We start from the raw sequence: 26,433 nt of genomic DNA, 5'->3' as shown, positions 1-26,433 counted from the left end.
AGTACAAGTAGCTACAACTTATTTTTGCTAAAATCATACCCGATATAAAAGATGATTAAAAAAAAGACATAAGCTGTGTGTATTAAAAGTAGGACAGCTTTAATGCAAGATGATTTCGTACCAGTACGCTCCTGGTCAATGATACTCTATATGAACACGTTATTTGCCTTTTAAGACTGTAGTGAGGAGGGTGTCATTCTCTGTCCATGCATTTAAATAGCAACACAACAGGGGAGGAGGAAGAGGAGAAACAAACAAAAAAAAGAGGCTAACACACATCAAACGCTTGTTAACAAAAAAAGGAAAACAAGTCACCCAAAAGGGTTTGCAACAGTAGATCTTCTTCTTTCCAAAGATTTGGACTTTTTGTTTTTTTTCTTCAGTCAAATTCTGATGCTGTTTTCGGAGTACATGTGGTGGATCACATTCAGTCGCCTTCTATACTTCAGTGTTGTTCGCGTACATCTTGGTCCATGCCCGAGCTGTGGGATGACAGAAAATAAGCGTTTCTACCGCATTGTATCATAAAATCATTCATTTTCTGCTGGAGCCTATCCCAGCTGTCTTCGGGCACCAATCACTAACCACTCGATCACCGTGCAGCCCCACTTCCAGGGTATTAGACATAATATGTTTAGGCCATGTTCAATCCACTTAATAGTACGAGTGTCATGGGACAGCCAACTCGCGAGACGAGACGATAGACGGGATCGTGTTCAGGATTTTGGTCGATGGGCAAAATTCATTCATTCATTCATTTTCTACTGCTTATCCATCACCAGGGTCGTGGGGGGTGCTGGAGCCTATCCCAGCTGTCTTCGAGCGAGAGATGAGGGGTACATTGGCCAGACAATCACAGGGCACATATAGACAAACAACCATTCACACTCACATTCATACCTATGGACAATTTGGAGTCGCTAATTAACCTAGCATGTTTTTGGAATGTGGGAGGAAACCCACCCATGCACGGGGAGAACATGCGAACTACACACAGAGATGGCCGAGGGTGGAATTGAACCCTGCTCTCCTAGGTGAGGTCTGCGCGCTAACCACTCGACCAACGTGCAGCCTCATAAAATCATTCATTCATTTTCTACCGCTTTTTCCTCATGAGGGTCGTGGGGGGTGCTGGAGCCTATCCCAGCTGTCTTCGGGCGAGAGGCGGGGTACACCCTGGACTGGTGGCCAGCCAATCACAGGGCACATATAGACAAACAACCATTCACACTCACATTCATACCTATGGACAATTTGGAGTCGCTAATTAACCTAGCATGTTTTTGGAATGTGGGAGGAAACCCACAGGGAGAACATGCAAACTCCACACAGAGATGGCCGAGGGTGGAATTGAACCCTGGTCTCCTAGCTGTGAGGTCTGTGCGCTAACCACTCGACCTCATAAAATCATAACACACATAATCTAATGTGTAGAAGGAGGACGCCAACCTGTTTCAATGGCGATGCCTTCATTTTTCTTCCATTGCTCTGCGACGTCGTTTGCCAGGGGGTCGTCGGGATTGGGCGCGCTTAATAACGCCTGGATGGAGAGCAGCACTGTACGGATTTGCAGGGCCGGAGACCACTTGTCTGAACGACAACAAAAAAAAGGGATTAGCTGCTTCTTTACAAACATATCTGACATTGACTTCCATACCTTTCAAAATGTCTAAGCATATTCTCCCCAGTCTGTCCACGTTGGGGTGGTAGATTTTGGTCATGAATCGCACTTTGGGCGCCGCCATGGGGTACTCCTCCGGGAGAAATAGTTCAAGTTTAAATGTGCCCCCTTCAAAGGGAGAGTCTTTCGGTCCACCGATGTAGACGTGGAAGTAGCGCGCGTTCTCCTCGTCTGGAGTGGCCGCGATGCCGGGGACGGGCTCCAGCATCAACCGCTGCGTCTCCTGGGGACAGTCACACGTGACAAACATGTCCGAAGCGCTGCGTCGGGAATGAAAGTACCCAGAAGTAGCTAAACGTGGCGGGCTAACAGATACAAATGTATTTCATTGAAACCTGGAATTCGATAAAATTAAATATTTTTTTAATGTTTTAATCAGATGAATCAGTTTTGAAATGAACTAATCATGTTTAAATTGTAATAACTTTTAATATATTTTATTAACAGAAGGATTAATTAATTTTATATTTATATAACAGTGTATCTGCTTTCAAAACATGCAATACTGTATATCAAATTACTACTGAATACATGAAATGGAACATTTTCTAAAGTATTTGGAATGAAGACATTAACTTGTGAATATAACATTAATATAACATTATAAAATATTAATTATATTATAAAAAATATTATGAAAGTATTATATTATTATATAAAAAAATGCAATACTATATATCAAATTACTACTGAATACATGAAATGGAATTTGTAATGAAGACATGAACTTGTGAATATAATAGTAATAAAATATTATAAAAATATATATTACATTGTAAAAAATATTATGAAAATATTATATTAATATGATATAACAATGTAGCTGCTTTCAAAACATGCAATAGTGTATATCAAATTACTACTGAATACATGAAATGGAACATTTTCAAAAATATTTGTAATGAAGACATCGACTTGTGAATATAATGTTAATATTATAATATATTATTTTAATATATATATATATTATAAAAACATTATATTAACATTAATATTGTATAACAGTGTAGCCAAAATAGAAAAAATATTTGTAATGAAGACATTAACTTGTGAATATAATAATATTATAAAAAATATACATTTAAATATAGGGCTGCAGGGCGGACAAGTGGTTAGTGCGCAGACCTCAGAGCGAGGAGACCACGGTGCAATTCCACCTATCTTTGTTTATCACATACAGCCAAAAGAATATCAGCAAATGTAGCTTAGAGAATAGCAACTTCTGGGTCATTACATTGTTATTGTTGATGTGTGGCCGTGAACGCATCAGGCGGAGGAGTGTGTATGTACACAGTACAGTTGCTGATGAAAAGTATTGCAGAGCCTTGCATTGACATACACAAAAATAATAATCATAATAGTTAGGGGAGGAAAAGGAGAACAATGTGCATTTGATTTTTAATGTCAATTTGCATGTGATTAGAAATATATTAGCATTGGCAGCAAAATGTGTGGGGATATTACGAATTATAGCACTATGGCACAGCATTAGCATAACCGTTAGGTATAAATAGGTTATCCTGAGTCACAAGGGTTTGTGTTATTTTTCGCTGATCTTTGGTATGCAAATCGTTGTTAAATCCTGTTAAACTTGATCAAAAGCTGCAAGAAATGTAGCGGAAGCGAATGATGGTACTGACTGGCGGGCCTGGCCCTGCAAGAGGAGGAGACACACTCGCCATCAATTGGGAGTTTCTGTTCGCCGTCATCTTTACATAAAGGCTTTGTCGACATATCAATCGAACAGTGAGCACATAAACACAACACAAACACGATTGTCTCGTGCAAAGCAAAGCGACCATCACAGCCACATTTGCTAACCTAGCTTACTTTCATTTGTGGAACTCAATAGTTCCACTACAAATGTGTCATTGTGTAATTGCAGTCTAGATATAATTTAAATAAATGATACAACTACAATATTGACGGATATGCTGAGCGGAGGAGGGGGAACGGAAGTAGCAAACAAAACATTGCGCTAGATCCATCCTAGCCATAACTATAGCTAGCACTGGGCTAACCGTGCTAACGTCCGAGGGCAGTAAATATGAACACACAATTTAAAAAAAAAGGACACAACAAGGAGCCTCACAAAAGCTCATTCATGTGCAATGTCAAGAAAAATTTAAAAAAAAATAAAGAGTACCTTAACAATCCTACGAGGCAAACCGGCCATCTTGTGTTGGCTATTGTATTTTCAGCCGCGCAGTCGCCTTCCCTTCGGGCTGGATTGACTGGACTGCCGGGGCGGGGCTGACCACGCCCACTTCCGGTGTCACATGACGTGGGCTAATGTCGCCTGCCTGGAATTTTGATTATTTTTTCTTTTATCTACGTATTTTATCTACGTAGTCTTTTATGTTTAATATTTGCTTTTATACGATTCCAAATTGACCATAGGTATAAATGTGAGTGTGAATGAGTGTTTGTCTATATGAGGTTGACAAAAGCAAATAGTCATTTATCAATAAATCACTGCTTCTCACTGGGGGGGGCGCCCCACTAGTGAGATATATAGTCACAAAAAAAAATTCTTTCTTTGCCTCCCCCCCCAGAGGAAGGCTTTCATTTTAATGAAGCCCGACCACGTACTCAACGTGCAATTTGACTCTTAAAGTTGTATGCTCTCCATTTTCTTGCATTTCCTGGTTTCAGTTTCAAGTTCAACCTGTGCAGTGCAGATTAAGGAAGACATTTATCAGTTTACAGAGTATTTCAAATCGGGTAGGGGCACAAAAAAATCCTGCAATAACAGAAAATAATTGGGGCACAAAAAATCCTGCAATAACAGAAAATAATTGAGAAGCACTGCAATCAATGTATATTGCTGGATACGTGGTAGTAAATGTACATATTGCGCCTCATTAATTTAATTGTGAACTATGTATTAGTTATGTTTTAAGTATCACTTGACATTTTATTAGTGGATTATTGCAGCTTTCGCCTCCCAAAAAATAAAAACTAACATATATGCACAAAGCTGACAGTTTATTACACACAGAAACATGAGCAGAAGATAGTTATTTATATTTATTACATAATTATCTGTCCTTTGGAGGATCCTTCTTTATGCGTCTCATGTGGTACCTGTAAATAATGAAAATGGCATTGAGTAAGATATTTTATTTATTTACTAATTGTGCCCGATGTATTTACTTACTGTCCTACTGGATACCAGCGGTGTTTGGTGGTGTAAAACATCTTGCTCAGCTCCTCTATGGTGGGACCTTTTTTGTCCCTCAGTACCTCCTTACTCAGGTGCGCCTTCAGAACCTGGTTGTGGTTCTCGGGCATGTTGCTGACCCTCTCGAGAGGCTGCAAAGATGCCACCATTTATGACACATGCAATGATTGTGATGGAAGTGATGCACGTCTATCACTAACAGTGGTGTCTCCTACCTGGGTGAGCTCATATGGAATGTCCACGGATGGATGGTAACACACCACGGTGCTTCCATCTGAGGTCAAACCAATCTCCACGTCACTGAAAAAACAAAATAAATTCTTATTGCACATATCACAATAACCCCGTATTGAATCTGCACGGAGAACTCTTGTCAACAACAAACCTGCACTCGTCTATTGAAGGGCCACGGATATTTGAGGCTTCCCGAAATGGAACCGAACATGCTGAAAAGAGAAAACACAATGAATGAGGTACATTTTTCATATTTAAAAGCCCTGTTTACTTTATACCAACTTTAGTCGTCCAACGTTTAGCATCAATGTCAAGCTAGCTAGCTAGCTACCTGTTAGGTTTGTTCCGTTCGGCAGAATAGGACAAGACAGGCATTTCACACAAACATACCAACAACTCCTTTTCAAATACATACAAACATATCTTCTTTTACGGAAATAGTACTTACATTGAACATGCCGAAATTTACAGTAGTTTAAAAGTCTGTTTATTTTGCTCAAATGACCGGACGCCATGCTGGTATTTCCTTTTCCAGTTTGGATACCGGTAGTTAACTTCCGGGTTCGCTGGTGAAACAGTTGCGCACAACAATGGTTCCGCGAATTACACATCATTGAATTATTATACAGGATTCGGAGTACTGTAATAATGAATTGTTTTTGTTTTTTGTAATTAAGAAACTTATTAATCCGACGTCATATTATATTGTTTTTGTAATTAAGAAACTTATTAATCCGACGTCATATTACTACTTCCTATCTTGTGTCCTATCTTTGTTTGACTTCCGGGTTTGCTAACGGAACACATAGCAGCCAGGAAGAAAGGGCTGGTCCATTCATGAGAAACATGCCATACATTTCCATGAGCGTTAATGCAATATTTAAACAAAGGTGATTTCACAATGAAAATGCTTCATGTAAAACAATTCAACCATTTATTAAGAAATCTACCATCTGTTGTGAATTTTCCTAATGAACCATAATACAGAAAAACACAAAAGCTAAGAAGCAGAATAACACAGATGCTATCACCAGTGAAACACTTGACACATTAGTTTATAAAAAGTGCTACAAAGCAAAGATGTCTTTGTAAGTGTGTCATGTTTTTTGGCTTCCTTTGCCATGCTCAAGTTAAAGCTGCCTCTGTCCAAGTTTAATTTAAGTCTTGATTTAGACCTGGTCTAGTCTGCCTACAAGACAGGAGATTATGCAACTCAAGACTAGGACAAATCTGAGAAAGCCGTTTTAGTAAATCCTGGTTTAGGTATTAATCCCTGGAAGGATGTAATTAAAAAAAAGAAGAAGAAATGGGCTAAAGTCAGTGTTATTCTTATAAATTTTAAACATGTAAAGGAAAAAAGGTAAATATTCATAACAAAAAATATCAACCAAATACAAAGTTTATATATTTAAACCAGGTTTTTTATGTAAACTGGATATTCAACATTATCTCCTATGTATGCAATATTAGTTACATGTACACATTTGTACAAATTAATTGATTATCTATTCCAGTTGACTTTGGGTGAGATTCATACCTAAGGACAATTTAGAGTCTCCAATTAACCTTCTTTGAGTGAAGTCATGCTCATTTCATCGTGAACAGACGTCACTGTGAGGGAAACTATTTATTTACATTTCCAAGCTGTGGTTTCGTTACTACGAGGTGTCCATTCGTGCTGCGGCGGCGTGTGATCCTGCGTTCACCACCAAGCGCTCACGACTCCCAAACACCTCAGCCACTAGAAGTACCAAACACAAGAGCGTGATTAATGAAACGGAATGTTCTCCCGGGAAATCAAACGTTTTTTTGTCATACCAGCTGCAGAGTCACTTATATCCCAAACTCGTAAGCCCTCTTTTTGTCCTCCGAAGGCGTAAGTGAAGGGTCGATCAGGGCAGCATGACGCGCAGAACAGCACACCCTACACACACACACACATCCATTAAGTGTCAATAAGTGGGTGGATGGTGACCGTGACACTGTAAATTCTTACCATTTTCATGTCTCTGGAATGCACCACTTTGGGTTTGTCGCCTAAAATGTCCCAAATCTTAACATGTTTGTCTGCCGATGACGTGACCAAGCATCCTTTAATCTGGCTGCTGAGAGACAAACCTTTAAAAAAAAAAACACAAACATGTCATGTATACATGTAGAAGACAACAATGCACCCCACCTGACAAAACCCACCTGACACTTCCTCATCATGCGCCTTGAGTGTGAAAACGGGTTTATCAGAGCGAGCGTCCAGACAGTAGACAAAGCCGTCATCCGTGCTGGCCTGAAACACAAGCACACCATCAGCTGTTTCAAATATTCCGACTTCCCTGTGGCGATTTATTCCTCTTACCAGGAAGTTACACGGCGAAAAATGGTTCCACGCAACACGCTCGACTTGACCGCTGAATCTCCACGTGCGGTAACTGCTGTCCGGGCTGCGGCAGTCGTACAGCAGCGCTGTCCTGACAGGGTGCAAAACACGGCTTTCAAACTTGCTGTGATTGGTAAACAAGACATTAGACGGCGGAATTACTTGTCGTAGGATCCGGAAAGAAGAGTCTGCGCCTCAAAGGGGTGGAAAGCGAGCGTTTGGACCTTGAATATAAGAGCAATAGATAAGCAGCAGTGGTTATACACACATGAATTCACTTCTGTCTTACTTTATCAGTGTGTCTGCGGAGGGTGGTGGCTGGTTTGCCTTGAGATAGATCCCACAGTATGACCGTGTCGTCTGCTGATGCACTGGCTAAGACGTTCCTGTCAAGGAAATAACACAAAAAGTGGACATTTGTGTACACGTGCATTCACATTGTGGAGGAATTAGACCAACAATGTGCCTCGCTAACTCACCTGACCAGTATGTTCCAGGATAAATCCAGTACAGCATCCGTGTGTCCCTCCACGGGTTCCGCGGCCGCCGCTGCACCCTGCAGTCAACAATCGGGTAAATAAAACCCAAAAAAAACTCTTGACATATACTCCAAAAAACTACCTTCTTGCCCTTTTTTTTCTTCTTCCCCGCCTTTTTGCTGCCCAGCGTGAAGGCGGGCTCCAAACAGTCCACCACGTCCAGGTCCCACACGTCAATCTGTGGCGTCATGTTGCCCACAGCAGCGTAGTTACCTGGGAAGGGTCACATCATAAACATAATCATAAAAAATAAAATAATAATAAAAATAAATAACGAAAAAAATAATATTGACCTTTTATTTATTTATTGTTTTTACACATTAATTTGTACCAATTACATTTATTTTTATTTTGCATTTTTTTTACATTCTGTTTCATATGGATTTTTTAATATGAACATCATTCAGTGTTTCGGTGAAAGTTACAAAAATTGAATTGAAAAACAATCCTAAAATAATAACAATATACAGTATTTTTTAAATTAATTTATATAAAATAAATAAACAATACACATTAAAGAGAAAATATTTCATATATTATTTTGTATAAATTACACACACATTATTAAATCACAATTATTTTAAATATATTATTCTTTCAATACTGATTTTCAGAGATAGAAAATAAATATTATTTTACAAATAGTTAATTTAAATAAAAATGTGTTTAAAAATAACTATTTTGTAAAATAAATATTATTTTACAAATAGTTAATTTAAATAAAAATGTGTTAAAAAATAACTATTTTTGTAATTCATTTTATATAAACTTGAGACTTTCTTACATGACGATTCTCCCGGGTTTGGATCGAAGTTGAGCCATTCGATGCTGAGAGGGTAAGCCGGCAGCAGAATGTCATGGTGCACATACAGAGAGTCCTCCTCGGCATTATAAACTGCAAAATAAAATGATTGGTCGACAAGAGTGACTGCAAAGAGGGAGGAATGTGTTGAAGCTACTGTATTTTACTGTAAATCTCCAGGTTGCAGCAGTCCTTCTCCGCCCTGCCAGCCAGGATGAGGTTGTCCGTGGGTTTAATCTGGAAGTCACCTCTCTCATACTGGTCCTACACATGTAAACAGCGGCCATGTTAGGCAGTGTTTAGCAGAATTGAAAAATGGCGGTAATGGACATGTCAGACTCACAGTATCTTTAATCGTTATGTAAGGATCCTCTGCATTCGAGCTGAACACTGTAAGCCCTGCTAGGCTTTCGCCGAGGTTGGTTGTTTCTACATTGAAACCACAAAAGAACACAGTTATTAACTCACAACAGACAAAAATAATTAAGAATTAACTTACCTATATCTTCTTCATCATATTTATCCAAGCCGTATTCCGCTAGCTCATCCTCCTCATCTAATCCTTGGTTTTCTTCCCTTTCAGCAAAGGCAGCATCCACTATATCGTTCACACTCTGATCAGCAACAATACCAGCATCAACCTCCTCGTCTTCTTCTTCATCATCATCTGCTGCTTGCTCCCTGGTTTAAATTAACAATGTAAATTAATACACAATTATTAATAGCAGTGTTAATAGTAGCATTACAACATACCCGAGCTCCTCCTTTGCCTCATTGATGATGCGTTGCAGCTCCTCTTGGCTCAACTCGACCTATATAATAATTAATTTCATTAAACAAATAAGCACTGACATATTAGATATTTAACAAAATATTTATAGAACTGTCATCATTAAAAACAACTAATGAAATGTCCGACTCTACCTTGTTGACAGTTTAGCAGCCCACAGGGTAACATTAGCTAGCTAACGACGCGCCTACTTACTTTATCCGGGGTTTCCTTCGCAGCGCCTCGCTTCACCCAGGCGACACAAGTAATTTGAGAACTCATATTTTATTAACAAAATTTGCAAATGTAAATAAATTTTGTTTTTTAAAAAAACATGCGTCAACAGTCTGTGGCCACACAAAACTTTACATGTGAGTTTAAAGGGTCCTGTGTCGCATGTTTGTGACGTCATTGGCGAGCTCACAGGCCACTGCCTGATCAAAAACGTGTAAGCACGATGGAAATAATACTTTTTAAATAAATTATGTGGCGTGTAAAATATTAGAAAGCGGGTAATTTAATGTAATTGTAACAGTATTACACATTACAGGCACCATGAATGAAATAATGGTGCACAAAGACTTTATTAAGTCTTCAAATGAGTGACATCAAAATGGAAATGGTCTTATTTCTACAATGTAACATTCATAAAGATTTGAATGCTGTGAAATTTCTGTGTTTATTAGGAAAATCCCATATTCAAAAATCCAGAGTCATGTTATGCAAGCCAAATATTGACCAGTTTTCTTCTGAACTGAAAATATTATATCAATCACTAAAGCTGATATTCAAAAACGGAAAAGCATTTCATAGCAATTCATATGAAGAACAAGCATAAGTGACATGTTTTCTATTGTTTTTATTTTGTTGTTCTTATTTTCAAGCAATATCCCTCGCACATTCCTTTTCTTTGTTATTTACTTTTTCTTATTTATGTTGATATTGTTCTGTAGAATTGCACTTTTATGTTCCTGTAATTCTGCTTATATTGTTTTGCACAATTGAAGTTTGTAATAAAATGTAAAACAAGAAAAAAAAAGTCTTCAAATGACAAAAAGACAAAAAGTAAAGCAAAACATTTTAATACAAAACAATTTATTTGCTCTGTATAAAACTAAAACCACATGCAGGATACTGTTTATAGTGGTTACAGTACCATAAAAAGTACTGTATATGGCTATAATACAGCAGAGGTATAAGTCTAACATTAATGACACAGGAAGAGCAGATGACTATATATTTTAAAAACACAGGATCCATGAAGTCAAAGTTATGTGCAGTGCAGTGGTCACAGAATCGGAGCGTTGTTCATAAAAAGTGCCATTTGATAAATGTGGAATAGTTTGAACTACAAATATAAACTTAGACAAGGACATTTGTTGAAAATGAGAGTCATAAAGCGCTAATTTGAGTTACTGAAAGGACTGTGTAGCTGTAAACGTATATAATACAATAAAGGCCTCACATTAAAACATCTTGGGCACATCTTTCTTATGATGTAGTTAAAAGATTGTCAGTAAAAAAAAAAATATCTATGGTTGTATTTTGTGCATTGAATAATACTGCAGAATGTCAGCATTTCACCGGTAACATTTAGCTTAGTCGTTTAGCTTCACGATGTGAACCGTCTGCAACTTGTGATTGTCATCTGCTCTCATAGCTTCCGCTCAGTCTGCAGAATATTCCAGCATGTTTCTCCTTACTGTCCATAAGTTTCCCGAAGATTTGGCTCAGTTCGAATGTGAATGGAAATCCAGCTCAATGTCCTCCTTTTCCAGCTTGCCATACGAGTTCTTGTAGTCGTCGTCATTCGGCGGCTTCAGGCGTTTGGTGACCAGCTTGAGGTTGGTCTCATGGAGGATAACCTGAGTCAAGTACTTCTCCCGCTTGATTTGTTCTCTGACGGCGTACGGGATGTCGGGGATGACGTAAGACAGGATGAACTTGGTCAGGTAAACGATGTGCTGGAAAAATGGGCGTGTATTAGTGGAAGTGGATTTTAGAGAGCGAGACTTCCTGTTTGCGCTCCTACCTCGACGACAATGATGAAAGCCATTTTGGCGGCGATCACGTGCCAGTAGTAGATGTTGTGCTCGTACTCTTTCGGGTGCCCTGGAGGGTAGCGGAAATCTCGATACCTACAAAAAAAAAACCAAACAAACAGAGTCATTTTTAACCTTCTTCTTGTGTTAGATTTCTGGTATCATCTCTTATGTTAACGGATCGGTTTTGACCCATGTATTAAATCAGCTATGAAATATATATATTGACAGTTACTATGGTACCTATTATGTCATTGTATGGTCATATCACTTCGTACTTTGGTACTTCGGTACATTATTAAAAAAAACAACAACAAAAAATACCTTAAACTGTATTATGGAAAGCAGGAAGTGAACAAATGGAACAGTTACTGATTGTAAAAGTACCAGATGAAGGGGGTAGGATTTAATAAGCTTTGTTTCTTCCTACTCCTTTTGGACATGTGGAACTGTGAACTGATTATGGGATGCACGCAATAATAATCTGATGCATTTTCAAATGAAATAAAACCATTACCATTACCATTACCAAAATACACTAAAAACAATAAGTTACCATAAAATTTGCTTCTCATGTCTTGGTTACCCTCTTAGGCTTCGTCATCCATGAAAATGTTGGTTTTAATACTTTTGGTGTGGGCATGTAGGCCTTTTTTTGTCACTAAAAATGGTAAAATGAACCTCAAAAGAATCATATTCATTCATTCTCTACCGCTTTTCCTCACAAGGGTCGCGGGGGGTGCCGGAGCCTATCCCAGCTGTCTTTGGGCAAGAGGCGGGGTACACCCTGGACTGGTGGCCAGCCAATCACAGGGCACATATAGACAAACAACCATTCACACTCACATTCATACCTATGGACAATTTGGAGTCGCCAATTAACCTAGCATGTTTTTGGAATGTGGGAGGAAACCGGAATACCCGGAGAAAACCCACACATGCACGGGGAGAACATGCAAAGTCCACACAGAGATGGCCGAGGGTGGAATTGAACCCTGGTCTCCTAGCTGTGAGGCCTGCGCGCTAACCACTAGACCGCCGTGCCGCAAGAATCATATGAATAAATTGAATTCTTTTGTTACCTGGCTATTACTGAGGACTATAGAACATATCTCTTAAATCAATTAGTCTTATTTATTTTCTCATTTTAGTAATACTCACTCAAGAAACATCTATGGTGTTGGGGTGAATTTTGACCCATATATATATTAATGTCAAGAAAAGGTAGAAAAAGTTATTGTTTTCAGCAACAGAACTTTAGTATAAAGTGAAATAAAAAAACATAACAGGCCCAGATCTTGGTTCACTGTACTTCTTGCCATTCTTTCCATGATCCAAATTGTAAATGTGAAATCAGCCAATCAAATGAGTGAATTCACCTCACATGTATTACTGGAAAAAGCGGTCAAAATGAGAATCCCCCGAAGCTTACATAATGAGAAAATGAGCTAGTTGTCATTGTGTTGGCTAATTGTACATTTATGATTTCAGTTGTGGCTCAAAATATTGCTTTATAGTCATATTATTATAACTGGGTCGAAACCGACTCTAAGAATACAGTGGTCATAATTTCTACCAGACCATTTTAAAATGTAGTAAAAATTATTTTTTTGGTTTTATTTTGTTGAAATAGAATATTGATGCAATAAACAAATGTTATGTGATTCTTTTTATGCATTAAAATGTAAAACACAAGAGGGGGGCTATAGTGATTCAGTCGGGCTGCTGTTCCACTTTGTACCTGCAGGTGGTGATATTGTACGGCGTGCTGAGCGGCCTGCTGTAGTTGGAGAAATCGCTGATGTTGAAAATAGACAAGGAGCTGTGGATGTAGCCCTCCATGGTGTGGGAATCATGGTCTCCATACGGATACACGGAGAAGGACCAGTAGTACACCAAGCGTGGGATCATGTCAGAGGTAAAGGCGATGATCATGGCCTGGAATGTGGGCCAAATTGATGACATCATGATTAATGAAGCGCCACGGCGGTTAAAACAATGACTCACGTTGGTGGCCACGGCCAAAATGGCGACGCCTTGAAGGATGGGCTGCCAGGCGCCGATGTCCTGAGCCTTCTCGGGAACGATGCGGCGGAACTGCGTGGTGATTTTCCAGGCGTCCACGCGGATTTCGAACAAGTTGTTGACGAGCGCCAGGACCGGAGCCAGAGGGAAGGAGGCCACGAAGAGGGTGACGAAGCCGAACTGGATGACTGATCATTGGGGGTGGGGGGTGACAAGAATAATGATGTAATATTATGAGGAAAAATAACATAATTTTAGTTGCATAAAATTGAAATATGAAAGGGTCCCTGACATAATTAGGCATCAGTCAGCCATGACAAACTTGATGTCACTGTTCAGTCTCATTTCTGGAAGTGACTTCATTGGGGTCGGGTAAACAAACTTCTCGAGATAAGTGTAGAAGGCACTATAGGGGTGTTATTTCATGTCTAGAGGGCTCTATTTTAAAAAAAAATCACATTTGGAAGGTCGTAAACAGGTTTTCTAAGCTCTGACTATGACGATAGATAGAATAGATAGATAGAATAGATAGATACCGTATAATAATAAATAATAATGTGGAGAATAAATAGATGACATCAAATATGAACAATGTACAGCATAAAATAAAATGTATTATAAACAGTAATTTGTACAAATAATTTAAATAATTTAGAATAAATAATAATAATTTAGCGGCACGGCGGTCGAGTGGTTAGCGCGCAGACCTCACAGCTCGGAGACTAGGGTTCAATTCCACCCTCGGCCATCTCTGTGTGGAGTTTGCATGTTCTCCCCGTGCATGCATGGGTTTTCTCCGGGTACTCCGGTTTCCTCCCACATTCCAAAAACATGCTAGGTTAATTAGCGACTCCAAATTGTCCATAGGTATGAATGTGAGTGTGAATGGTTGTTTGTCTATATGTGCCCTGTGATTGGCTGGCGACCAGTCCAGGGTGTACCCCGCCTCTCGCCCGAAGACAGCTGGGATAGGCAGGTATCCATAGGTATGAATGTGAGTGTGAATGGTTGTTTGTCTATATGTGCCCTGTGATTGGCTGGCCACCAGTCCAGGGTGCCCGAAGACAGCTGGGATAGGCTCCAAACATTCATTCATATTAATGCAACGACAGTGACTGGGTGAAAAGAGTGAGGATCTAACTGCCAACCTTCTGGTTTCTGGATGACCTGATCTACCTCTACTTCCATTTTTTACGGGGATCATCTTCTTACCCATTTCCAGATACTCGTAGAAGAGTCCCAATTTGGGTACGGGTTGCAGCTGGTAGTCCTGCTCCCAACGAGGGATCACTTTCTGTGATGCCGAACGCGTGCAATAGCGGAAAATCAAGTTTTTGCCCCACCTGCACACACGTAGTTGAGGCTGTAGGTGAGTGAGGATGATTGGTACTTCCTCCATATGGAGTATGTGTATTTCTTACGGTAAGAGAACTTCCTGTATGTTGTTCCAGATGGCTTTTCCGCCCATGATGATTGACAGCTGAGTGGTTAGTTCAATTAGGCAACCGCCAGGATCACACTGCTCATTCAATCAAAACAAGAGACAAATTGAAGAGTAATTCATCCGCGATGAGCAGAAGACGAACGGTACCCTACCTCCTCGTTACGGTATTTTCCCAGGAGGTAGACGGGCTGCCCGGGATAGCCGACGGCTTTTCCTTTGGCGAAGGCGATGTAGAAACAAGAGGAGTAATAGTTGACGAACTGAAAGAGGAACATCTTGAGGGTCAAGCTGTTCTCGTAGTCCGTCTTGGTCCTTGGCAGCTCTGTTTGATGACACGTTTCAAATAAAATGACAAACTCAGTCCCTCGAAAGCAGGGGTCTCAAACACGTGGCCCGCAGGACACTAGTTTGAGGCCTCCGCCTTGATATGAAAGTTTAATGTTAGTGCGGCCCGCGCAAGTTTGATATGGATGCTGTATGGTATCATGTACCCAGAAAAAATTATTACGTTTGATTAATGTTCATGTTAAAGGTTAAATAACTGTTAATAGTTATCCTCCCTATCCGTGTGGAAGTGGTAAGTTTTTGGCTATTTAAGTTTAAAGGAAATAAACTTGAAGGCTACCGTTTAGGTCGCTAGCTCTCTAGTTTGCGAGTTAGCATGTGTCTCAAGACCCTGCAGTTGCGCGATATGTTGTAAATCAGGGGTCTCAAACACGTGGCCCGTGGGCCAAATGTGGCCCGCAGGACACTAGTTTGAGGCCCCCGCCTTGATATGAAAGTTTAATGTTAGTGCGGCCCGCTCAAGTTTGATATGGATGCTGTATGGTATCATGTACCCAGAAAAAATTATGACGTTTGATTAATGTTCATGTTAAAGGTTAAATAACTGTTAATAGTTATCCTCCCTATCCGTGTGGAAGTGGTAAGTTTTTGGCTATTTAAGTTTAAAGGAAATAAACTTGAAGGCTACCGTTTAGGTCGCTAGCTCTCTAGTTTGCGAATTAGCATGTGTCTCAAGACCCTGCAGTTGCGCAATATGTTGTAAATAAAAAAAGTATAAATGTGACTATAGTCGTGTTTTGTCATGTCTACAGGGCTCTAATAATGCTTTGTTCATTTTAATCTGAAAAAAATAATTTGTCTACCCAGCAACTATATATAAGTTTTTATTATTTTTTTCTGTTTTATTGTTATTATTATATTTATTCATTTATTACTGATTGATTGATTTTCTTTATTCTTGATTTGTTTATTTATTTTTCATCTTATTTTGTGTAGAAAAATAAAAAGTAAGATATTTGAGAACAGTGGAATGTTTTATCAGAACTTTTCTTGTAGAAAATTGGATCCAAAGCGAAGTTTTTCAATTTTTTTTGTTTTTAATAAATGCGTTTTTTTGGGGTTTTTTTGGAAAACCTGATGCGGCCCAGTCTCACCCAGACCCGAGCTCCAGTGGCCCCCAAGTAAATTGAGTTTGAGACCCCTGCTCTAAAGCCTCTAAAGCAGCATTACGTTGATTTCTCACATCTTTCCTCCGTTATGTGTTACCTCACCAAAGTTAGTGATCCAGATAGCCACCCTCTCGTACAGCATGTTGAGGATCATGATGACCACGAAGCTGATGAGGGAGGCCGTGACCGAGGTGGCCATCTGAGGTGTCACGTATTCCTTGAGGGGCTCCAGCTCCTTCAGGTCCTGAGCTCTCAGCCTGGCCGAGAAGGCGAAGAAGGCGGCCAGGCGGTACACGGTGATGGCAACAATGGAGGCCAGGATCAGCAAGATCTGACATAGAAATATTACTCAATTTCTATCTCTATTGGACTCTACTTTGTAGGTAAGAATGACAGGAAATGACGCTAGAAAGGCATTACCCAGAATAACACTGTCCCTATTCCTATTGACACTCGAACGCATCGTCCACAGGCTGTATAAGGCACTTTTTCCTTCACCTGAAAACAAAACACGGCTTGTAAACACAGAAATCGAACTTTAGGACGAAAACAAGAATGAGTGTGATTCACCCCTGTGACTGGGTTCTTCCTCTCGTAGACACACTTGGCTTCATATTCGGGTCGTGGCGGCTCCTCCTGCTCCAGGAACTCCACTGTGTCCCACTGGTATTCCAGCTCGGCTTGGTAGCGCTTCCAAAATTCCAGGAACAGGGTTACTACATCGAGGAGATTAATGCAAATAGGAGCACTTTAGGCATGGAGCTTAAAAGAAACCAGCGAAGCATGGGTGTGACTTACCCCAGATTGACATGAAAACTGCAAATACCAGCGTGCCAAAGTTGTCAAATATGCACAGTTTCTAGAAAAAAAAAATACAGCAAGTTTCAGCCAACTTATATTTAAATCCATCTTGTAGGATTAGCACAGATAAAAAGAGTGCTGCAGCGGGAAGCCAGCAGAGGCTTTGACAAGACAAGGGAACACATTTGCTGTAACACACACATGCAAGAGATGTATTTACCTCTGAAATGGCTTATTTACACTTATTATGTCTACTATATTAAGTAATATGAGTGTACATCCATTTAAAGCTGCCAGTACAATACATTCATTCATTCATTTTCTACCGCTAATCCTCACGAGGGTCGGGGGTGCTGGAGACTATCCCAGCTGTCTTCGGGTGAGAGGCAGGGTACACCCTGGACTGGTTGCCAGCCAATCACAGGGCACATATAGACAAACAACCATTCACACTCACATTCATACCTATGGACAATTTGGAGTCGCCAATTAACCTAGCATGTTTTTGGAATGTGGGAGGAAACCGGAGTACCCGGAGAAAACCCACGCATGCACGGGGAGAACATGGAAACTCCATACAGAGATGGCCGAGGGTGGAATTGAACTCGGGGTCTCCTCGCTGTGAGGTCTGCGCACTAACCACACGACCGCCATGCAGCCTGTAATAACTTCATAATTGCTTATTTTTCAACGGAATGTTTTCAGAGATGGCCGAAGGTGGAATTGAACCCTGGCCCATTACAATACAGTGATGAGATAACAGCCACTGCAGGAAGTACACTATCCAGAAAAAAACAACAATTTTTTTAAAATATATTTTCAAAATATATATTATTATAATAAATAAAAATAAAAATAAAAATAAAAATAAAAATAAAAATAAAAATAAAAATAAAAATAAAAATAAAAATAAAAATAAAAATAAAAATAAAAATAAAAATAAAAATAAAAATAAAAATAAAAATAAAAATAAAAATAAATAAAATATATATTTAAATATATTATACATAAAAACAAGCAAATAAGAAGATATATGTTAAACAGTACCCACCTTTGAAGCCTCACAGGTGCTGTTTAAACGCCAGTATTTGCACTCCTGGTCACACTGCGGACACATCACTATTTTGCCTCCAATCTCCGGGTTGCACACCTCTTTGCTACAAGCACACAACACAGCAGATCCCTAAGTAAAGTACAGCGCTTGTCAGCAATGAGTCATCCATACCTCCATGTGCTGGTTTCCTGTGTTTTGTATCCATATATGAAGCAACCCAGACCCACCACAGCCGCCAGAGCCAGCATGATGGTGTAGAAGCCCAACCAGGCGAAGTAAATGCCAATCTTCTCGCCGTAATACTTCCTGCCACAAATCACAATGAATGATTTCTCTATGCCAGTGGTCTCAAACACGCGGCCTGGACACTAGTTTGAGGCCCGCGCAAGTTTGATGCGCTGTATGGTATCATGTACCCAGAAAAAATTATTAAGTTTGATTAATGTTCATGTTAAAGGTTAAATAACTGTTAATAGTTATCCTCCCTATCCGTGTGGAAGTGGTAAGTTTTTGGCTATTTAAGTTTAAAGGAAATAACTTGAAGGCTACCGTTTAGGTCGCTAGCTCTTTAGTTTGCGAGTTAGCATGTGTCTCAAGACCCTGCAGTTGCGCAATATGTTGTAAATAAAAAAAGTATAAATGTGACTATAGTCGTGTTTTGTCATGTCTACAGGGCTCTAATAATGCTTTGTTCATTTTAATCTGAAAAAAATAATTTGCCTACCCAGCAACTATATGTGGTTTCTTAAGTTTTTATTATTTGCCGTTTTATTATTATTATTATTATTGATTTTCTTTATTCTTGATTTGTTTAGTTATTTTTTATCTTATTTTGTGTAGAAAAATAAAAAGTAAGATATTTGAGAACAGTGGAATGTTTTATCAGAGATTTTCTTGTAGAAAATTGGAACCAAAGTGAAGTTTTTTACATTTTTTTACATTTTTGGAAAACCTGATGCGACCCAGTCTCACCCAGACCCGAGCTTCAGTGGCCCCACCAAGTAAATTCAGTTTGAGACCCCTGCTCTATGCTGAATATGACGCGGATGCATTTGAATGTCACCTTATGAGATCAAGAGGCTGCATCTTGTAGAAGCTTCTGGGGTGAGCCCATTCCCTGTAGAGCCGGAAGCGCTCGTTAGGGCAGCCTTCTTCTTTGGACTTCACGTTGAACCTGCACTGAATCCAGGGGAAAAAAAAAAAAAAAGATTCAGCAAGCGTCTTGCGAGGAACACGGTCACCCACGACTTACATCATGCAGCGGGTAGGCGGCTTTGTAAACACCGCTGTCCAACAGTTTTCGGATGCCAAACTTCTTTACGCTCCCTCGTATCTCATAAGGGGCTCGGCTCAAGATGTAATAAGCCTGGGAGAGCAAACTGTCGTCATTTATTGTTCTCTGATGAGAATTGTGGTGACTTTGCGAGAACAACAACCATTCTGCTCCTCATGGACGAAGAGAAGAAGACATCCTTGTCCTTCACGTAGAAGTACTCCAAGCGATCTTTCTCAAACGGGGCGGTGAAGAACTCGGCCTCCTTGGTGATGACCTTCTCGTCCGGGTAGAAGTACTTGGTGATGAAGGACAGGCATTGCCACGGCGAGCGCTGGGAGGACAGGTCGTTGGGTTGGATGGGGAGCTTGATGTGGAGCACCTCGGCGTAGGTGCAAAGCGTGTCCCACGGCATGTGGACCTTGACGAAGACCAGATTGTCGTCCACCTCCTGGATTGGACATTATAGTAGCATTCATTTATAAATTTGCAGTATGATGTTTATGTTTAAATGTCTACTATTATTGTATAAATTATTATACTATTATATATACTATTATATTATTACTATTATATTATTATTACTATATTATTATATTATTGTTTAAAAATCTAATTAGTGGATTTTTACTTTTTTTTTCTATAATTGTATAGCATTTAGAATTTTTATTTTGTTTAAAAATCAAATTAGAGGATTTTTACTTTTTTTTTTAAATCTGACGAATTTATTATGATCGTATTTCCACAACAATTAATTAAAACATTGTTGAAAAAAATGTAAATACATAAATACACAAACAAAGATAACAATAATAATTTGTATAGTATGCACGGCTGTCGAGTGGTTAGCGCGCAGACCACACAGTTAGGAGACCCGAGTTCAAGCCCACCCTCTCTGTGTGGAGTTTGCATGTTCTCCCCGTGCATGCGTGGGTTTTCTCCGGGTACTCCGGTTTCCTCCCACATTCCAAAAACATGCTAGGTTAATTGGCGACTCCAAATTGTCCATAGGTATGAATGTGAGTGTGAATGGTTGTTTGTCTATATGTGCCCTGTGATTGGCTGGCCACCAGTCCAGGGTGGACCCCGCCTCTCGCCCGAAGACAGCTGGGATAGGCTCCAGCAACACCCGCGACCCTCGTGAGGATAAGCGGTAGAAAATGAATGAACGAATGAAAAACCAAATTAGTAGTAATTAGTGGATTTTAACTTTTTTTTTTTTACTGTGGCGAATTTATTATGACCGTATTTCCACAACAATTAATTAAAACATAGTTGAAAAAAATGTAAATACATAAATATAAGTAACAATAATTATTTGTATAATAAATAATACTGTAAATATATCTAACCTAAAAATATATATATAAAATAAATAAATAAATATAAATTAAAAAATACATATATATATATATGATAATATACATCCACATAAAAGCGTAACTGTACAATGAGACATGATGATATGATATACAATGAGACAGGTATATGCGGGGAAACATTGGTGAGGGTAAGAGAATGCAAATGGCTACACTTACAGATCGTGTCGCCTCCAGCTCCATTCCCATTTTCATCAAGCTGGCCTCAAAGTATTCCCGCCGTCTCTGCACAGAAGAAGACACAAAACAACAACTTAAACCACAGCTTGGTTAAAAAAAAATAAATAATAAAAAAAAAAAAAAAACAGGCTATCCGTCAGTGACTTTGATCATATCATTCTGCTAACATTTGTGTCCTCCTGTCCCGCTCCTTACTGTTACATTGTTGCAAATGATAAGAATGGCATAGATGCATGCTGGAGTTTATCAGAGGCCATGAGAAAGCTTTACACGTAGGGAATACCATCCCTGTTTGTTTTGGCAGGGCGGACCGCAATGTGAGGCGCTTAGCTAACGGAGACTCGTGAGTGACATCCCTTGAAGGAGCCCATTTGGATCTAGTAGGCGTGCGTTTGCAGCAAGTGGAAACAAGCTAAATAGTAGATGAAAAGCTTGGAAGAATGACGTTAATGCAAAATATAACAACCTTAACAACCTTATCATGAACTCCCTTCGCAAACAGTCCACAGTCAATAGCCGATGCTTTGTTGGGTAAAACACACAGGATGTGTCAGCTCCCACTGTACACTCACTGGACGCTTCATTAGGTACAGCAACAAGACAAAAACACTTCTCATGCTATTCAATCGTCACAATTTTACGAGAATAAACTCATAATATTATGAGGAAAACGACAAAATCTTGAAAGTCTTAATATTATGTGCAAACAAACAAACCGAACAAAATAATGTGATCATTTTTGGAATATTTGGTTGGGGGAAAAGATATAAAGTCAAAATATTATGATAATAAAATTATTTTAAAATGGTTTATTTAAGAAGAAATATTTATATTAAATTAAAATATTTATATTAAATAAAATATTTGGAAAATGTAAAAAAAAATGGGGTGGAAAAGAGTGAAGTTGATACTTATAATAGTTAATAATAATATTTGGTTGGGGGAAAAGATATAAAGTCAAAATATTATGATAATAAAATTATAATAATAATAATAATAATAATAATTGTTTATTGAAGAAGAAATATTTATATTGAATTAAAATATTTATATTAAATAAAATATTTGGAAAATGTAAAAAAAATGGGGTGGAAAAGAGTGAAGTTGATGATAATAATAATAATAATAATAATAATAATAATAATAATAATAATAATAATAATAATAATAATAATAATAATAATAATAATAATAATAATAATAATAATAATAATAATAATAATAATAATAATAATAATAATAATAATAATAATAATAATAATAATAATAATATTTCACCAATATCACAAAACTAACAGCCCTGAACTACAGTTTAAAATCCCAATGTCAATCACATTGACATGACACGTCAACCTCATCTTACCTTGCGGCGTGCAAAAGTGTGCCGCTTGTCAAAGTCCTTCTTGTTCTCGTCATCGTAGACCAGGATGTAGTCGATGCGTCTGACGCCGTCATTGAAGAACAGCGAATCAGGCTGGCCGTTGAAGTCGGCCTGGGAGCAAGAGAGCAGCTCGTTAGGTACGTCCGTCGCCTGGAACTCGTACTCTTCTTCCTCCATCTGTTCGTACATCTCGACGGGGTAACGGGCGACTGGGGCAGAGTTGTGGATAAACTGATGCCTGGTGTTGTAATGTAAACGTTACGGCCGTCATGCAGGCGATGGGGGAAGAGTCAGCAAACATTACGACGTCAGACGTCTCCACCTCTTTGCACGTTAACAACAAAAGCCTTCTGCATCTCATTAGATCAGGGCCACGAAACATCTGACTTATGGGTACTCTTGGAGGGCCGCCTGTAATTCATTCATTCATTCATTTTCTACCGCTTATCCTCACAAGGATCGCAGGGGTTGCTGGAGCCTATCCCAGCTGTCTTCGGGCGAGAGGCGGGGTACACCCTGGACTGGTGGCCGGCCAATCACAGGGCACATATCGACAAACAACCATTCACACTCACATTCATACCTATGGACAATTACCCGGAGTACCCGGAGAAAACCCATGCATACCGAGGGTGGAATCAAACTCGGGTCTCCTCGCTGTGTGGCCTGTGCGCTAACCACTCTCCACCGTGCAGGCAAGATCCATTTTATTTTAGATTTTTTAAACATATTTATTTATTGATGATAATAACAAAATTAAGGGCTGCACGGCGGTCGTGTGGTTAGCGTGCAAACATCACAGCTAGAAGACATGAGTTCAATCCCACCCTCTGTTCTCCCCGTATGTGTGGGTTTTCTCCGGGTATTCCGGTTTCCTCCCACATTCCAAAAACATGCTAGGTTAATTAGCGACTCCAAATTGTCCATAGGTATGAATGTGAGTGTGAATGGTTGTTTGTCTATATGTGCCCTGTGATTGGCTAGCTGGCCACCAGTCCAGGGTGTACCCCGCCTCTCGCCTGAGGACAGCTGGGATAGGCTCCAGCACCCCCCGCGACCCTTGTGAGGATAAGCGGTAGAAAATGAATGAATGAATAACAAAATTAAAATATCCATCTACCTATCCATCGGAGCCTATCCCAGCTGTATTTGGGTGAGAGGCGGGGTACACCCTGGACTGGTCACCAGCCAATAGCAGGGCAAAATGTAAATTAAAAAAAAAATTCAAGCACATGGTTAGCATGTGGGTCACAGTCAGCAGATCAGGAAGACCGAAGTTCGATTATCCACTTGGAATTTGCATGTTCTCCCTGTGCATGCGTGGGATTTCTCCGGGTAAGCCGGTTTCCTCCCACATTCCAAAAACATGCTAGGTTAATTGGCGACTCCAAATTGGTATGAATGTGAGTGGGAATAACTTTTCCCTCACCCAAACTTCCAAAAATTGAAATAAAGTTTAACCAGGTTTAAAGTTTAACATTTACATTGATTCAAATGGAGTTGGACTCACCAGCTGTACTTTGGTGACGGTTGATCCTTCCTGAATACTGTGATACGTTGGTAGAAACTCCTCAGGGTAAACTGCAGGAAAGAAACAGTGATGACGTTTGGCCTGCATGGCTGTCGTGTGCATGAAAAAAAAAATCAAACGTGCTGCCAGCAGGCGCATCTGTTAGCTTAAAAAGAGCACAAATGTCATTCTCCATAAAGGCATACTGTTTCACAATAACTCACTTCCTCTGCAAGCACAGCTGTGACAATAAGGCATGCAATCTTGTTTCAACATGTATCGTGCCCCTGGTTTAATGCACATCTTTTGACTTTATTCTTGAAAATTACATCAGATTTTTTATATATATTTTTTTGTTTTCTTGTTAAATTATACAAAAATGGCCCCTGTGTCGCACTTTGGACACTCCTGCCTTACACACACATAAATAGCACTTGCTGGGGCAAACTGGTTGAATCGGTTGTGTTTATCTGTGTTTAAAATGCTTGCAAAGTATGACTGTGAATAATTGATGAGCCTTTAAAAAACAAAGTGCACTAACTGTCTGCTTGGTCGGATCATCAATAACTCCTCTGGGAATGAACTGTGAAAATTCATGTCATACTTTTTGGTGCGTCTGTGGCCAGAATATTAGGTATAGCTACACAAAACTGGAAATGCACGGTAGCAGACGACGACAACGCACCCCACGGGACGTGTTCCGGCGGTTTTTTCTCAGGCACTTGCAATAAAAGTAATTAAAATGCTGATTTGGTTGATGACATATTAGTTGGGGTACACAATTCTGATAAAAATGTGTGTCAAAATCATGACTTTCTTGCTGTTTTTATTTTATTTTGTAATTATCATCATTATTAGACTCCTCATTGGATTAATTTAATTATATTATTATAATTATTTGATTTAATATTAGTTATTTAGGTACAGGTTGGGCGGCACGGCGGTCGAGTGGTTTTCTTCGGGTACTCCGGTTTCCTCCCACATTCCAAAAACATGCTAGGTTAATTGTTTACTCCAAATTGTCCATAGGTATGAATGTGAGTGTGAATGGTTGTTTGTCTATATGTGCCCTGTGATTGGCTGGCCACCAGTCCAGGGTGTACCCCGCCTCTCGCACAAAGACAGCTGGGATAGGCTCCAGCACCCCCGCGACCCTCGTGAGGAAAAAGCGATAAAAACGAATGAATTAATGACTAATTATTTTAATTTAATATTAGTTATTTAGCTAGAGATAGTACAGGTTGTTCTTAATGTTGTGACCTGGCCATAAGAGTGCGCATGCTCATGCTAGTTTCACTTTCAAAACAGGTCTGACTTCATTCTAGTCCACTTTTAAGATGCTCCACAAGAAATGTAAGCAATGCGTGTTGCCGGGCAGGAACACAAACATCAACATCTGGCAACCCATGTGACCTCCCTCAGGGACATACTGTATTATTACGGGCACGGAGCCACGCCCCCCAGTAGCGTTACACATAAATACAACAATGTTTAAAACCCTTCTTTCACAATAAAAGTCCTTACAATGTCACTTTTAGGAAAACAATGAGCGCAAATACATGTTTTAGGAAAACTAATGAGTCATGAAGCATGACAATAACTTTCCAAGTTATATGTGTGACTAATTTTCGTCTTAATGAGTTGCCCACCTAAAAAAAAGCTTTAAAAAAGCATAAAAAGTGTATCTTACCGACATCTTCTACAATCATTTCCAAGTGGGCATCTCCCTCCAGCTCCTCGGTGTCAGACATCGACTCCATCTCCAGGATGTCGTTCTCCATGCTAGCTCAACTTTTTAAAGCTAATGTTAACCTACCTTAGTGGTTTTGACAGCAGTTTAACGTTGCCTTCCTGCGAACATTTCGTATATTTCGCAACAATGACAATACAGTAGACTTTTTTTCAAGTTGGGACTTGAGAGAAGCGGTACAAGAAGGGTGGGGTCCATGAAGAGAGGAAAAGGAGGAGGAGGAGGTTCTTCTTCGTCGTGTGCCCGCGTGCCATTCTTTTGCCCGGAAGTCCAAATTTGGAACTATTGTGATGACGTCACAGCAACTTGAAAAAGCAAGATGGCGGTGTCCATGAAAACAGTAAAAAACAGAACGGACATATTTTGGGCATTTTTGACTTTCCTGTCACATACAGTTACATGTAATTGATATATTTCAGCATATTGTTCATTCAAAAGTCGGTCATCTGTGTACTATACTATTTAAATCTTTTTAAAAATAGTATACTTGTACATTTATATTTATGCTCTGATTGCACAACACTGATACACAAGTATGAATAATACCTAATGTACAT

The 26,433-nt window shown here is 39.4% G+C and overlaps 4 protein-coding genes across 4 annotated transcripts; all 4 read right to left on the bottom strand.

Annotated features, from left to right (window-relative positions):
- Positions 1 to 78: 78 nt before the first annotated feature.
- On the bottom strand, positions 79 to 3,976 carry ube2nb (ubiquitin-conjugating enzyme E2Nb). Its single transcript, XM_058078293.1, has 4 exons — positions 3,828 to 3,976; positions 1,658 to 1,904; positions 1,450 to 1,590; positions 79 to 482 (listed from the first exon to the last, which is right to left on the bottom strand). The coding sequence occupies exons 1-4, from the start codon at positions 3,855 to 3,857 to the stop codon at positions 439 to 441; spliced, it is 462 nt and encodes a 153-aa protein (XP_057934276.1). The 5' UTR covers positions 3,858 to 3,976; the 3' UTR covers positions 79 to 438.
- A 625-nt stretch (positions 3,977 to 4,601) lies between these two features.
- mrpl42 (mitochondrial ribosomal protein L42) lies at positions 4,602 to 5,674 on the bottom strand. The gene is made up of 5 exons (XM_058078294.1): positions 5,548 to 5,674; positions 5,251 to 5,311; positions 5,081 to 5,165; positions 4,842 to 4,996; positions 4,602 to 4,768 (listed from the first exon to the last, which is right to left on the bottom strand). The coding sequence occupies exons 1-5, from the start codon at positions 5,612 to 5,614 to the stop codon at positions 4,723 to 4,725; spliced, it is 414 nt and encodes a 137-aa protein (XP_057934277.1). The 5' UTR covers positions 5,615 to 5,674; the 3' UTR covers positions 4,602 to 4,722.
- A 352-nt stretch (positions 5,675 to 6,026) lies between these two features.
- Positions 6,027 to 10,001, bottom strand: pwp1 (PWP1 homolog, endonuclein). Its single transcript, XM_058078282.1, has 15 exons — positions 9,800 to 10,001; positions 9,568 to 9,626; positions 9,314 to 9,495; positions 9,158 to 9,243; positions 8,982 to 9,078; positions 8,797 to 8,907; positions 8,095 to 8,225; positions 7,953 to 8,029; positions 7,763 to 7,859; positions 7,636 to 7,697; positions 7,453 to 7,564; positions 7,293 to 7,383; positions 7,096 to 7,217; positions 6,918 to 7,023; positions 6,027 to 6,840 (listed from the first exon to the last, which is right to left on the bottom strand). The coding sequence occupies exons 1-15, from the start codon at positions 9,863 to 9,865 to the stop codon at positions 6,758 to 6,760; spliced, it is 1,482 nt and encodes a 493-aa protein (XP_057934265.1). The 5' UTR covers positions 9,866 to 10,001; the 3' UTR covers positions 6,027 to 6,757.
- A 648-nt stretch (positions 10,002 to 10,649) lies between these two features.
- On the bottom strand, positions 10,650 to 26,105 carry ano6 (anoctamin 6). Its single transcript, XM_058078276.1, has 20 exons — positions 25,817 to 26,105; positions 24,127 to 24,197; positions 22,599 to 22,727; positions 21,215 to 21,280; positions 19,840 to 20,127; positions 19,656 to 19,769; positions 19,467 to 19,582; positions 18,575 to 18,709; positions 18,401 to 18,506; positions 17,347 to 17,407; positions 17,119 to 17,264; positions 16,969 to 17,046; positions 16,651 to 16,879; positions 15,247 to 15,416; positions 15,072 to 15,169; positions 14,863 to 14,993; positions 13,633 to 13,838; positions 13,367 to 13,563; positions 11,616 to 11,721; positions 10,650 to 11,547 (listed from the first exon to the last, which is right to left on the bottom strand). Exons 1-20 carry the CDS (start codon positions 25,905 to 25,907, stop codon positions 11,314 to 11,316), a joined length of 2,772 nt encoding a protein of 923 aa, XP_057934259.1. The 5' UTR covers positions 25,908 to 26,105; the 3' UTR covers positions 10,650 to 11,313.
- Between the last annotated feature and the right edge of the window lie 328 nt (positions 26,106 to 26,433).

This window comes from Doryrhamphus excisus, chromosome 7 (genome assembly GCF_030265055.1).
Source record: "Doryrhamphus excisus isolate RoL2022-K1 chromosome 7, RoL_Dexc_1.0, whole genome shotgun sequence".
Classification (NCBI taxonomy): Eukaryota; Metazoa; Chordata; class Actinopteri; order Syngnathiformes; family Syngnathidae; genus Doryrhamphus; species Doryrhamphus excisus.
Note: the sequence above shows the minus strand (reverse complement) of the source record. Positions and strands in the feature narration are given on the sequence as shown.

Excerpts from the sequence above, each read along its gene's own strand:
- ube2nb (XM_058078293.1), bottom strand. The coding sequence starts at position 3,857 with ATGGCCGGTTTGCCTCGTAGGATTGTTAAG. Across the intron at positions 1,905-3,827 it reads TGCCTCGTAGGATTGTTAAG|GAGACGCAGCGGTTGATGCT; the intron begins GTACTCTTTATT and ends GACTGTCCCCAG. Across the intron at positions 483-1,449 it reads AGGCATCGCCATTGAAACAG|CTCGGGCATGGACCAAGATG; the intron begins GTTGGCGTCCTC and ends GTCATCCCACAG.
- pwp1 (XM_058078282.1), bottom strand. The coding sequence starts at position 9,865 with ATGAGTTCTCAAATTACTTGTGTCGCCTGGGTGAAGCGAGGCGCTGCG. Across the intron at positions 8,908-8,981 it reads CTGCAACCTGGAGATTTACA|TTTATAATGCCGAGGAGGAC; the intron begins GTAAAATACAGT and ends TTTATTTTGCAG. Across the intron at positions 7,698-7,762 it reads TCCGCAGACACACTGATAAA|GTCCAAACGCTCGCTTTCCA; the intron begins GTAAGACAGAAG and ends CTTATATTCAAG.
- ano6 (XM_058078276.1), bottom strand. The coding sequence starts at position 25,907 with ATGGAGAACGACATCCTGGAGATGGAGTCGATGTCTGACACCGAGGAG. Across the intron at positions 18,710-19,466 it reads CAGCCTCTTGATCTCATAAG|GAAGTATTACGGCGAGAAGA; the intron begins GTGACATTCAAA and ends GATTTGTGGCAG. Across the intron at positions 13,839-14,862 it reads CTACGAGTATCTGGAAATGG|TCATCCAGTTCGGCTTCGTC; the intron begins GTAAGAAGATGA and ends CCCAATGATCAG.
- mrpl42 (XM_058078294.1), bottom strand. The coding sequence starts at position 5,614 with ATGGCGTCCGGTCATTTGAGCAAAATAAACAGACTTTTAAACTACTGT. Across the intron at positions 5,312-5,547 it reads TAAATTTCGGCATGTTCAAT|CATGTTCGGTTCCATTTCGG; the intron begins GTAAGTACTATT and ends TTCTCTTTTCAG. Across the intron at positions 5,166-5,250 it reads CCTTCAATAGACGAGTGCAG|TGACGTGGAGATTGGTTTGA; the intron begins GTTTGTTGTTGA and ends TTGTTTTTTCAG.